Source organism: Ictidomys tridecemlineatus, chromosome 6, assembly GCF_052094955.1.
Source record: "Ictidomys tridecemlineatus isolate mIctTri1 chromosome 6, mIctTri1.hap1, whole genome shotgun sequence".
In the NCBI taxonomy this organism is placed as follows: domain Eukaryota; kingdom Metazoa; phylum Chordata; class Mammalia; order Rodentia; family Sciuridae; genus Ictidomys; species Ictidomys tridecemlineatus.
The window spans coordinates 131,641,709-131,654,873 of NC_135482.1; the positions used below are offsets into that span (position 1 = coordinate 131,641,709).

The 13,165-nt window shown below is 31.2% G+C and overlaps 1 protein-coding gene across 13 annotated transcripts in view; it reads left to right on the forward strand.

The window, feature by feature from the left end:
* Positions 1-13,165, forward strand: part of Rbm26 (RNA binding motif protein 26) — a 72,861-nt gene that overhangs the window by 45,002 nt on the left and 14,694 nt on the right. For all 13 annotated transcript variants that reach the window (XR_013423293.1, XR_013423295.1, XR_013423294.1 and 10 more), the window contains 6 exons: positions 3,367-3,492; positions 3,934-4,008; positions 5,331-5,498; positions 6,713-6,817; positions 8,948-9,148; positions 11,917-12,003. Coding sequence is in view for 3 of the 13 variants with exons in the window: in XM_021726074.3 (XP_021581749.1) it covers positions 3,367-3,492; positions 3,934-4,008; positions 5,331-5,498; positions 6,713-6,817; positions 8,948-9,148; positions 11,917-12,003 (762 nt within the window). In the remaining 10 variants the exon portion in view is untranslated. The remainder of the gene's footprint in view (positions 1-3,366; positions 3,493-3,933; positions 4,009-5,330; positions 5,499-6,712; positions 6,818-8,947; positions 9,149-11,916; positions 12,004-13,165) is intronic.

Consider the following 13,165-nt stretch of genomic DNA (forward strand, 5'->3'; position numbering starts at 1 on the left):
CAGGTGTGCGCCACTGTGCCTGGTGACCCTTTGATTTTTAAATTTGATTATTTTTAATATAGTTTTCCTACTCTAAGTGAAAAGATTAGGGTGATTTATGTTTTTTTTTTTCCTTTCATAACCACTACTGGCCATTTTTAATTTTAATTTTTTAGAGCATCATCCTTTTTAGGATAATTACCTGGATTATTTTTTCTTACAGGAAAATATGATTTATTTGGAAATATTTGCTGAACTTTCTGGGAAATAAGCTATTGTAGCAAAAATCGACTATTGACTATATACATTTTTTTTCTTTGATATTTATTAAAGTACTTCCTTGTAAAATTGTTAAGCCTTTTGCTTCTTTTAATCCTTTTGATATATGGGATATAAAATAGTTGAACTCAAAAAGGGTGGTGATTTACCTTGGAGTTGGGAGTTGGGGAGATGTTGGTCAAAGGATATAAAATGTCAGATAGGATGAGTAAGTTCAAAAGATAAGTATAACATAGTAATTGTAGTTAACTGTATTATATTCAAATTGCTGAGAATTAGATTTTAAGTGTTCTTATTGCAAAATATGTAAGCAATGCAATTAGCTCAATTGAGCCACTTTACAAGATACATATTTTTAAAAATGTACACAATATATGTATTCAGTGTTTGTCAATTAAAAATAACTTTAAAAATATTAAAGAAGAGTATTTGAGGAAAGCATCTGGGAACATGGCATCCAGGAAGCAGAGAGAGCTCCACTCTCCAAGGACAAAATATATACTCCAAAGGACACCCCCAGTGATCCAGCCTACTTGCTTGCAGTTACCACCCAGTTAATAGTTATTGGGATTAACACACTGATTGAGTTAAGGGTCTTGTAACCCAATTATTTCACTTCTATATGTCTCACACATGAGCTTTTAGGGCATACTTAATACTTTATGTCTAAACCATAACAGTGTGGTTGTTTGGAAAGGTCATTATTTATGATTTTATCTTTTGAAAATATAGATATCTTACTATCTAAACTCTAGATTCAAATAGATTCATTTAGGGAACCGTGTTTATAATCGTAATTCATTATTTCTATGCCACATATTTTACCTTTTAATATCTCTGCTATTGGGTTGCACTTTACAGTTTTTTAGTGATATATGACAGTAGAAAGCACTTTACCTTATATATCTTAGAGTGCTTGAGTCTTGTGCTCATTGAAATACATTTTCAGATATCATATTTTTAGAGAAGGAAGTTACTGGATGAAACAAAGCAGTTAGGACTGCTTCTAGGTAAATAAGAAGATTCCTTTATTAGTAGTCTTCTGGTTCTTGTCAGATACTTTTATTCACTTTGAAGCAACACTCTTTAGTCTGATATCATATGGTAAGGACACTTTGAAAAGAAGTATTTCCTGTTCACTGAAGTTAAAGAAATGCTTGATAAAATTTATTACATGGATTTCCTTGCTTTGAGGTTTCTCACTGGTTTTAGCATGAAGTGAACATTTGACCCTAGAAAATGAGGTTATGATATTCAATGTTTCCAATTTACTTAGAAATCTCTGGTCACAGCTTTTCAACTTGTTATGTATTCTTCATAAAGAAAGAAAGATATACTTGATTAGACTCTGTTTTCAGCATATTATCTTATGTTTCTCCTCTTACCAAGTTATTGTCTCTCCTTTGTATAATCAGGGAGTTTGGCATTGTTTGGTGTGGTAAGATAGCAGGGAAGAAATTTTTCTCCAAAGTTATAGAGAATGGTCATCAAAGTTAGACTACAAACTAAAGAGGTTAACTCTTTTTATGTTCTTTTGTAACATCTGAGTATTAGTTTTAATGATTGAAGAAAATTACCGATCAGATTTTGGTATATCAAACATTAAGAACTTTAATTGACAAAAATTATGCTATAGAGTTAGAGTAATTATATTTCATTTTTATTTGAGAGGCTTATTAGACTTTCTTATACACTTAGAATAGTGATGAGTTTCTAATCTTTATGATAAAAGATTAGAAAATAGTCTCCAGTTTGCTGCTACTCCTCTGATATACCCACATGTTAATGTTTTGGTAACTAAAAAGTAGAATGATTTTTCTCAGTGATACTTTTCCCTTTGAGTATATGGCTTAATCTTTTTTAGGTCATGAATTCCTTTAAGACTTTAAAATAAGCAATATTTTTTCCTCTGGAACTTACAGTGTTCACACACTTGGTTTTATGTTTATTTTTTGTAGCAGTTGTAGATCTACCTGAGGAGATCCCTAGGCTCTTTCCTTAGAACCACCCCAGGGAACTTTTAACTGTTTTGCTTTTGAAAGAAAGAAAAATGTATCCTAAACACTCTTATTATTTTGAATTAATCCTGTTGTGGAAAAGGTTGTGCTCTTTGACCTACGTCAGTTTAGTTGGGTGCAAAAATGTTTTTGAGTATTTACCATGTGCCCTGGCACTGTTGTGATAAAGTCTGTATCTAGAAGATATAGCAATATACCAAGAAAAAAATTCCTCTTCAAGGAGAAAATTTTGAGATTTGTAAAGACTTTAGATATGATCAAATTGAACCTTTTCATTTTATAAATGAGTGCACTAAGGCCCCAAAAGGTGTCTCATCTTAGCCATGGTCGGCCTCACCATTCATGAGTTGATGAGTAAGACATAGGTACTACAGGGACAAAGAGGAGAAAGACATGATATTTGTTTCAAGGCTTTTACAGTATAGACTAGAAGAAAGACACATCAACATATTATCAAGTCATTTTTACTGAGTCCAATGCTAGGTAAAAGTAGCTTGTAGTATTTTTACCTGATAGCTGGAGGTATAAAATTTCATATAAAGAGAAATGATCAGGACTTTTTGAATGTCTTGATTGCTGAACCTAAATTATGTTTAAAGAGAATAAGTTTAAGCAGAGAGAATATTGCTAGCAAAGAAATGGAGAATGAATACATTTATTTCAGAGCTGGAAATTGCAAATGATTGTGTTAAATTGTTGACGAACAACATAAGGTTTTTTCCTGTGCCATGCTTTTGTGTTATTTTTGCTTTAGTCACTATAGATAGTAGTTAATGTATTCTGCAATTAGTATTTTCTGAGCAATATGGTAATGGCAGTGGTTGTTCTTGATTTGATATTTTTGTATGTTTGTCTTGCCCTAGAAGTATTTGGTAATTTGAAAGTATTTTTATTTAGGGCTTATTCTTCATTCATACTCTTCCTTTCAGATCATCAAATGTGATATAGTTATTATAAGTATATAATGCATCTAGTTTAATTTTGTTACATTTTATTAGAAATTAAAGCTGAGTTTCATAGAGGGTAGAACCTAGGAAATTATTAAAGATTCATACTTTTTTTTTTTAAGAAATTGAATTTGTATCGGTAGGTATTGTCTACATCTACTGGCCTAACAAAAACGGTGTATAATCCAGCTGCTTTGAAGGCTGCACAAAAAGCCTTACTTGTTTCCACCCCTGCAGTTGATAATAATGAAGCACAGAAAAAAAAACAGGTAAGTACATCTAGTATAGTGAACAAAATTTGCATATAAGAAAAGTGTCACAAAATAATATTAAAAGATGTATGTTGGCTGTGGCTGAACTTCTGTGTTCTATAGTGTAGCAGTGAATATTAAATTGTCTCTTAATAGAAGGTTCCTGATTGATCTTTTTAATATATTTATTTTTTTTAGTCATAGTTGGACACAATACCTTCATTCCATTCATTTATTTATATGTGGTGCTGAGGATCGAACACAGGGCCTTGCGCATGCTAGGCGAGCACTCTACCGCTAAGCTACAATCTTTGAAATTTGCACATAGAAGTTTTACATAGCCAAATTTTGCATATAATTTTTGTTGCCAATCTTTTACAATTATAAACACTTTTCTCCTCTTGAATTGTTTTATCATATTAATAATATTCTAATGATATCTTTGATACCTGACTCTAGGAGGCACTGAAACTGCAACAGGACGTCAGGAAAAGGAAACAAGAAATTTTAGAAAAGCACATTGAAACACAGAAGGTAAAATGCTAAAGTTAGATTTGGTAAAATGTATTTACAAATGTTATGGGTTTTTTTTGAATTTTATCTTAATACTATTTAACTAGTCCTGAGAAACAGATTATAATTGTTAATGATAAAAATGAAATAGCTGTAATGATTTTGTCCTATCAATATTATTAATAGTTTGTGTTGAGGATGAAGAGTAGACATTGAAAGATGGGTGTGGGTTAAACAGAACTATGGTTATCAACATGAAGTTAAAACAATATAGTATTCATTCATTTGTGTTACTGCACAGTAGGTTGATCAAAAGTTAATGAAATGAAAGCTTTATTTCAGTGTTGATTTGTACCTCTTTTTACTGGCTTGGGATCTCTTAGTCCTGTGTTGTGTTGTGCAGTAGCCACATCTAACAATTGAGTGTAATCTAAGTGTAGAATACACATCAAATTTCAAAGATGTAGAAGAAAAAAATTTGATGATGTCTCTAAATTTTTACCGAAATTTACCATTTTGGATGTATTAGATTAAATGTTATTGAATTCATTTTGCTCATTTTGGGGGGCAATTTTTCTCTGATTTGTAACATTTAGTGTCAGTTCTTGATTATGTGTAGGTTGCTATAGGACATTTGAAAATATAGAAACCACATTTTAATTAGAAATGTATGTCTTTACTAATTTAAGTTTGAGTATACCTTATAAAGAGAAATCACAGTGCTTTACATTAAAAACTAAAGCCATCTTAACTCATAGAACTTGCAATACTATTCGGTTTCTTTCACCCCATGTTATTTTGCTTGTCTTCTTATTTCCTTTCCATGTTAAGGATATCATTCTCAGGGTAACTGATTATTGTTCCCTGTGGCAAAGAAAAGTAATTGTATGTTGTACCTAGTTTTTCTATATATGAAAGGGGCCATATTATACATTTTCTGCCCTCCCCCCAGCTCACCGACTATATTTAGAGTGAGAATATTTGAAGAAGCATAATAACAAATGAATGAGAAAATGAAATTTATACTATCTATTTCAAGTTGAAAACTTTTCCGGGATTTGAATTAAATTTTTTTTTTTTTTTTGGTTGTATGCTTTGAACATATGTTTTAAGAGTGCCAAACAGTAATAAATTTCTTTACAAGGTAAACCAGTAGTAAGACTTGAATGGAGATACAGTTAGCATCACCAAATCATTCTTTAGATACTTGGTAGTTGTTAGCTTAGTCATGAATACTAAATTAAGAATAGTAGTATTTATTTTTATATTTACTTTGCTGTATTTGTTTACAAATAGTAGTAGGAGCAAATATTCTAAGATTTTTCTGTTTAAAAATTTGGCAGATGTTAATTTCAAAGTTAGAGAAAAATAAAGCAATGAAGTCTGAAGATAAAGCAGAAATAATGAAGACTTTAGAGGTTTTGACAAAAAATATTACCAAGTTGAAAGATGAGGTGAAAGCTACTTCTCCTGGACGTTGTCTTCCAAAAAGTATAAAAACCAAGACTCAGGTATTTAATTTGTATGTACTATTCATATTACTGTTTATTAAAAAACATTAAACATATCAAGATTCTGTTTTATTTTTAGGTACTGTCCGTTGTTCAGAATCTATCTGATCATTATATGTAACATTCTCTCCCACCCCACCAATAATAAGTAAATAAATACAAATAAGTAAACTCAACTGATCTTTTGAATCCTTTGGCATTTTAGTTGGAAAGTCAGTAATTAGGAAAATAATTATGGAAAAGTTAGCTTGAGGACAAAATAATATATTTACTTGATTGATTGACTAAGGAGTTTGAGTTTTATATTATAAGTAGTTGGTGATATAAAAGGTTAATGACAGAGAAGTAACATTCTATCAGTATCATACAGAATGGATTGATTGGAAAGGGGAAAATTCAGTGAGCAAGATTTGATTAAAGTATTTATATTTGGTATGTGTGTAGTATATATATATATCTACAATCATCATACTGGTATTTCTAATCCAATACCACATGGTTCCCTTTTTCATTTTCTATATTTTATCCCCTATTTCTATAGTGATGACTTGGTGTTATTATACTAATTTAATGTTCATTGACAATTCTGAATCTGTAATATATTCAAAACAGTTCCAAAATTGTTACAACAATAATACTTCCAACAACTAACTAAATTAATATAAAATTTTGAATATGTTTGCTTTTTTTTGCAAAATCTATGTATTCTACTCAGGGTAGCATTAGAAGTATGGTCTAGTTTACTTTTCTTCCTTGTATATACTGTGTTGTGAATTTGACAGGTTTATTTCTGATTTTATTTAGTTTTGGATTCCTTCTCCCTGGCCCTATTCTTGTTGATTTAGTATTATTTTTTAACAAGTAAACGAGTGACAATATTCAGAAGCCAAACTGCATAGAAAGGTACACATAGAAGACCCATTCCTAGCAATATCATTCATTTCTGGTTTATTCTTCTAACACATAAAATACACACACACCTCTACCCCTACATGTATGTGTTTGTGTCTAAAACACCCAAACGTGTGTGTGTGTGTGTGTGTGTATTCTTACCTACATAAAAGCATACTATATATTGTTTATTAGCACCTTGACTTTTTTGTATGGATTAAATGGAAAATATGTAGAAGTTCATTGTTGTTGTTTTTTTTTTAAAGTTTAGTATACATGCAGGATATTAGTTATTATTAACTAAAAATATTTATTTTTTTTAGATGCAGAAAGAATTACTTGACACAGAATTGGATTTATATAAGAAGATGCAAGCTGGGGAAGAAGTCACTGAACTTAGGCGAAAGTATACAGAATTACAGCTGGAAGTATGTTTTATCACAGCTACACAGTGTACTTAAAATAAGCAGATGTAGTTGTAGTGGTTAACTGAAAATAATATGTCCTTCATCTAGTCAACAATTATTGACTGCCATATGTGTTGGTATATTAAAATGGAGAGGAAAGAGGACAACAGGTTTTTTCAAAACTATTATAGAAAAATGTTATTTAATGAGGTGAGGCAGTGGTTCTACCTATATGCTCAAATTTCTTCATTTCTAGTGAATTTTATTTCTTTTTCCCTAGGACTAAGAACTATTAAAGGCTTTTCAGACATTCTTGTGGAGATATTCTTTTATATATAGGCATATTAACTTGCTCTAAAGGTCCTACTTCTAGTGGTAGAACTGTACTGAAAAACATGCTTGCTTAAATTTTGCCTATAGATGGTGCTGTGGATGTTTTAAAAGAGAAAATAAACCACTTTCTTGTAATAAAGTTACATAGGGTTATTTTTTGGAGTGGGGGCTACTGGGGATTAAACCCAGGGCCTTGCACATGCTGGGCAAGCACTCTACCACTGAGCTACATCCTCAGCCCAATTATATGGTTTGTTTTGAAAAACCCCTAGCAAAATGATCACAATTATATGACATAATAAGTTTTAATATTTTCCCCAGAAATGTTTAAAAACTAGAATTACATTCTGATGTATGGAAAGAGTCATTAATATGTTATTTACAGGTTTATTTTTATCATTTGACAGTTTACATTTTTCTTGTTTTAGATTATTTTGATTAATCTGAGTATAATGCTGTTTTCAGTTTCTTGGCAATGTCGTCACTTTTGTTTTGTTTTTATATTTGTTTCAGTGTAGTAGAAATCTATTGAGTACTACTGTGTAGGTATTAAAGACTTACAGCAGCTACCAGAGTTGTCTTAAAAGCCATATTTTGTCAAGAGTTAGAGGAAACTATAGGATTGTTTTAAACATGCAGACATTTGCATTCTCTAGGGACTTGATCATGTCCTACCCAGGATAATTTTGAATAAGTTTTATGTTAAAAATATTATATGTTATAGAAATTGTGTTGTCCCCTTTCATGCTAGTGTTGGTGGCATGAATGTATTAACCTGACTATATGGTTTCTTAGAGGCTTTTAATTTGTGAATCTTGAAATACAATTAAAAATTCATGTTTACTCAAATTTATTTTTCAAGGAGCATCTTGAGATGTATTCCTTGGAGCATACTTTAGGATATTGCTGTAACATCTATCACCTCGCATACTTTTTTTAGGAAAATAGAACATTTAAAATCTGTTCTTAGAAGTATATAATACATTATCGTCAATTATAGTCACCATGCTGTGCAAGATACTCAAAACAACTTTTTCCTGTCTAACTGAAACTTTGTACTCTTTGATCAACATCTCCCCATTCTCCATGCCACTATAGGCTTTGGTTAACCATGGTTCTGCTTTTATGAGTTTGGGGGTTTTTTTTAGATGTTATATATAAATGAAATACACTATATTTGTCTTTCTATGCATGACTTATATCACTTAACATTATTATTGGATTTTAGATGATTATTTTGGCTAATGTTAAGATTAACTGCCTTGAGATGAAGAAACTAAAATATTTACACTAGTAGAGGTTTGACAGTTGTGCCTGCTTGTCATTTCCATTTGGATGTCTAATATCCTCATCAGTAAATTCAGAATTGTGCTTCTCTTGCTGCTAAACCCCATTTATACAGTTACCCAAATTAGAAGTATAGGAGTCTTTATTGATTCCTCCCTTTCCTTCAATGTCCATATCCATTTAATTATCTAAATTCACTTACTACTCTAAAAGTTTCAATTTAAAACCCTAATTTAAATTATGTGATCCTTTTATAGGATATTATTTGAATATGATGTCAAGTTACATAAAAGTTTGGCTCATCTGCCAGAGTATAATACTTGGCTTATGTTAAGACAGGTTGAGTGTTTCTAATCTGAAACCCCAAATGCTCCAAAATGGAAAGTTTTGGATTTGTGTTAGTCTATGCAAATATTTCAAAATTTGATAAACTCTGAAATCTGAAATGTTTTCGATCCCAGACATTTTAGATAAAATATATTCAATGTATTCCGACTGCATTGTTTAACCTGAACGTCTGATCTCTTGTAGGCTGCGAAACGAGGGATTCTTTCATCTGGTCGGGGTAGAGGAATTCACTCAAGAGGTCGAGGTGCCACTCATGGCCGAGGCAGGGGTCGAGGTCGTGGACGAGGTGTGCCTGGTCATGCTGTGGTGGATCATCGTCCAAGAGCATTGGAGATTTCAGCATTTACAGAGAGTGATAGAGAAGATCTTCTTCCTCATTTTGCGGTACTATTTTACTACCCAAGAGAACAGTTACTAATAATCATCATTATAGATAATCGATAAAATTAAATAAAAAATTATGAAAATGACATGACTAATTTAAACTAGTTGATCTGAACAAGGATTTGATTAAATCCATAATACTTTTGTTAATTATTTATAAAATGGGAACTCTAGTATTTTTAAATTATCTTGAAGGAATGTTAAAATTCTTACATTAGAAGGACTTCAGGTATTATGAAATGAATGATTTAAACTTTGTTGTTTTAGACAAAGACATCCTATAGTTTGTTTTGTTTATTTAATTATTATTCATGTTCTGCCATACCAGGCCCTGTAATTTAGTTTTTATATTTACTTATAAGGAAAATTTAACATATTACATGGGCCATAGCAAATTTTTTTCTGAATGGAATTTTCTTTGTTAATATTGTATTCTTGATCAAACTAGTAAGAATTGAAAGAGGCAAAATTTTGATATGATCTTAAATTTCCTTAGTTACTTAAAAGAGTTTTGTACAATGGTAATAGATAAATTAAAAGAAAGGAAAAGGAGATTCTAGTCCCTGCTAATCCTTTATTTAACTTAAACTTTCTGGAATTCATTAATCTCATGTGTAGAATGGAGATTTTACCCACCTTTGTGCTGCTTAATCTTAAATATTGTGATTCTTAGTGGTATCCCAATAATTATTTACTAAACATCAGTTTTACTAAGCATTATAGGGTAACCAGTGCTTATCCTCAAGGATTTTATATGTATTGATTAATATAAACCACTTAAAGTGTGAACATAATATAGATTCAGGCAATTTATTAAACACTGTAAGTACTTTAGTAACTTAGCGAAGTATCTTTGTCACTGGAATATGATGGAAAATAATGTAAAGTTAATCAAGGGGTTGGGATTGTGGCTCAGTGGTAGAACACTTGACTAGCACAACAAGGCACTGGGTTTGATCCTGAGCACCACATAAAGATAAATTTAAAAAAAAAATTGAAAAAAAAAAAATCAGGTAGTAGAACTGAAGCTTAGATATTGAAGGATAGGTCAACTTACATATAGTTATACTATGATTTTTTTTTAACCTTTTGAAAATTTAGATTTAAGTATTGATAGTCATGTTCCTGCCTTGAAGCAACTAACATATTTTGTCATGACATAAAAGAAATGGTGTATGTTTAAGAAATATCTGGGATGATTAATATTTAAGGATGAGGAGTCTGGAAAGTTCTGTGCTTGATGGAGTCAAAGGGATAAGGAAAGGAATCAGAGAACTAGAAAGGAATTTGGAGATAATATAACCCAATTTTTCCTGGCTATGTACATCACTTTCATACCCTCCACAAGGGAAATGAGATCCAGATAACTTAAGTGTCTTGCATATAGTTATATAGCTAATTAGGAAACTAGCAATGAATATGCTAAAATAATCCAAACAAGCAAGTTCAGTTTATTATGATTGTGTTTTGCTGAGACTAAGATGATTTTGCTTTGAGAAATATTCAAAATCCCTAAATGGAAATTTTTTCATATCCTTGGAGACTTGAATTCTACTCAAAAGTTAGTGATATTTCACATTACAAATTACCAATCTTACATAGAAATACAGGTCTAAAGTTGAACTTTTTCATCATAACTTGTGTAACTGAAACACATGAGCTATATCAGAAGAAAAAAAAAGCCAACATTAATCAAAGGACCATTGGCTATTGCACATTTTGATTTTGACTAACAGACAACTTTCTTTAATTTATCTGCTGAGACCAGTAATAATGGAGATAAAAATCATTGCTAAAACTTAGAGCATTTATTTTATAGCATGTATTATTCTGTATGCTTTAAAAAACAATTCATTATATTAGGAGTTATTTGAATCACCCTTTGTTATGCTCATTTTTGAGATGAAGAAGGTGAAACATGAAGAGATGAAGTAACTTGTTCAGGTTTACACAGTAACTAGCAGAACTGGTTTTTGAGTAGCTCTACTGTCCATTCTCTTATGCTCTACAGAATTTGTGTGTGTGTGTGTGTGTATGTGTGCACGCGCATGAACACGTGTATGATTAATGAAATTATGATTATAGTTTTAGTTAGGGGTGAGAATTTAATATATAAGGGACCTAAATTTTATATGATAAAAGTTACTCCTATATATGGTAAAAAAAAAAAAATTCCACAAACCAAAAATAGGCAGAATATAGTGTGCTTAATTTTTAAATGTCTTGTAAGAGGGTGTGGGATAACAGAATGTATAGTAAGTGAAAACATGGTTAGTTGGAGTGTTAAACTTTCTAATCAAAAGACCAGGATTCGCATCTTTGTATTTGACTTAATTACTTTCAGAAGATTACTTAAATTCTCTGAATCTTTTTTACCCCCATTTATTGGGATTTATACCAAAAATTCATAGTATTTTGATTATCCAGTATGCTGTTTTAAGAACAAATATAGCGTGTTCTGGGCTTGGAGTAGTAAGTATAAGAGGAAGGTCAGTTAGGGAACTCAGACTTTGACCATTGTTACTTCATTTAAAGAATAATATCCCTCAAGTCTGTTCACAAATTCTGGAAAGTATGGAATTGGAAGTGAGATTGGAAGATAGGGCTACCCTTTATCTTACTAAAATAAATTATTCACCATTCTTTTCTATTAACCAGTATGAATTGTTATGTATTCTGGGTGATATATATGTTTTTAATGTCATTGGGATTGTGGATGCTCCAGAATATTTATTTGGTGAAAATACTTTTTTCTTTTTAATTTAAAGCAATATGGTGAAATTGAAGATTGTCAGATTGATGACTCTTCACTTCATGCAGTAATTACATTCAAGACAAGAGCAGAAGCAGAAGCAGTAAGTATTAAAAGTAATTTATCAAAAATTTAGATATAAATGATTAATAATTTTTAAGGTTTAATATAATGAATGTTTAAATTTAATGAATAAATATGTTTGACAATAGGTAGAATATTTGAAGTGGAACTCATGCTGTAAGAAATGTCCTAAAGCAGTTAGGCAAGTCTGCCTGTAGCGTTATACAATTAGAAGATATATACATACACGTACATGCATACATATATGTAGAGAGAGTGAAAGAGTGTGTAATAGTCACCAAGTTGAATGTTAAGTTATGTTTTTTTAGACATCATGAAATCTTTTCAAATATTTTTTAAGGATACAGATCCTACCCTACTTTCCATTATTATTCTTTCTTAACTCTCCCAGAATAAAGTCTGCTTTGACAGAAAATGAGTTGTAAGGGTTAAGATAGAAGCCCAGAGAATATAATCCTGATGTCTTCCCTTCTTTTTTTTTTTTAAATTTTATTTTTAGTTATAGATGGACACAATACCTTTATTTGTCGAACCCAGTGCCTTGTGTGTGCTAGGCAAGTGCTCTATCACTGAACCACAAGCCCAGTCTATGTCTTCCGTTTGTATTTATCTCTCATCTGTTGCTTCCTAGTTTCCAGCAGGCTGAATTCTAAAGTGCCTCTAGCTTAGCATATCCCCAAATAGACTAGTACTTCTTGCTCAAGATATGATATGTAGCTCTAGTTTTTAGAGTACTCTTAGTATAGTCGTTAATGTTGAGTGGTCTTTTCAGAGACTGACCAGAAGTTATCTTCACCTGTGGGAGATTCATAATAGCCTTTTTAGCCCTGTATATTCTTTATGTGGAAGACAATGTAACTATTTTGTCTTTGGCATTACTGAAAACACAAGATAGTTTTCCAGACAGTAAGATGCCTTTTAAAAGTTTTAGGTTGATGGTGATCTAAATAATCAGTTTTGAAAAACCTTCTAACTTGTTTTATTCTGTTTGTATCCCCTGTTAGCACAATGGAACATTACTGAGGGTTAACCTGGTAGGAGTTACTCTCTGGGCATTATAGCAAGTGTTAAGATTGTGAGTCTGCTAAGTCTTAGAAATGCATTTACTGGAACCCTAGAATAATCTAGTTTCTGGTGGGGTGTGTAGGGGTGGTTAAGTTAGGGTATTATTTCATAGAATA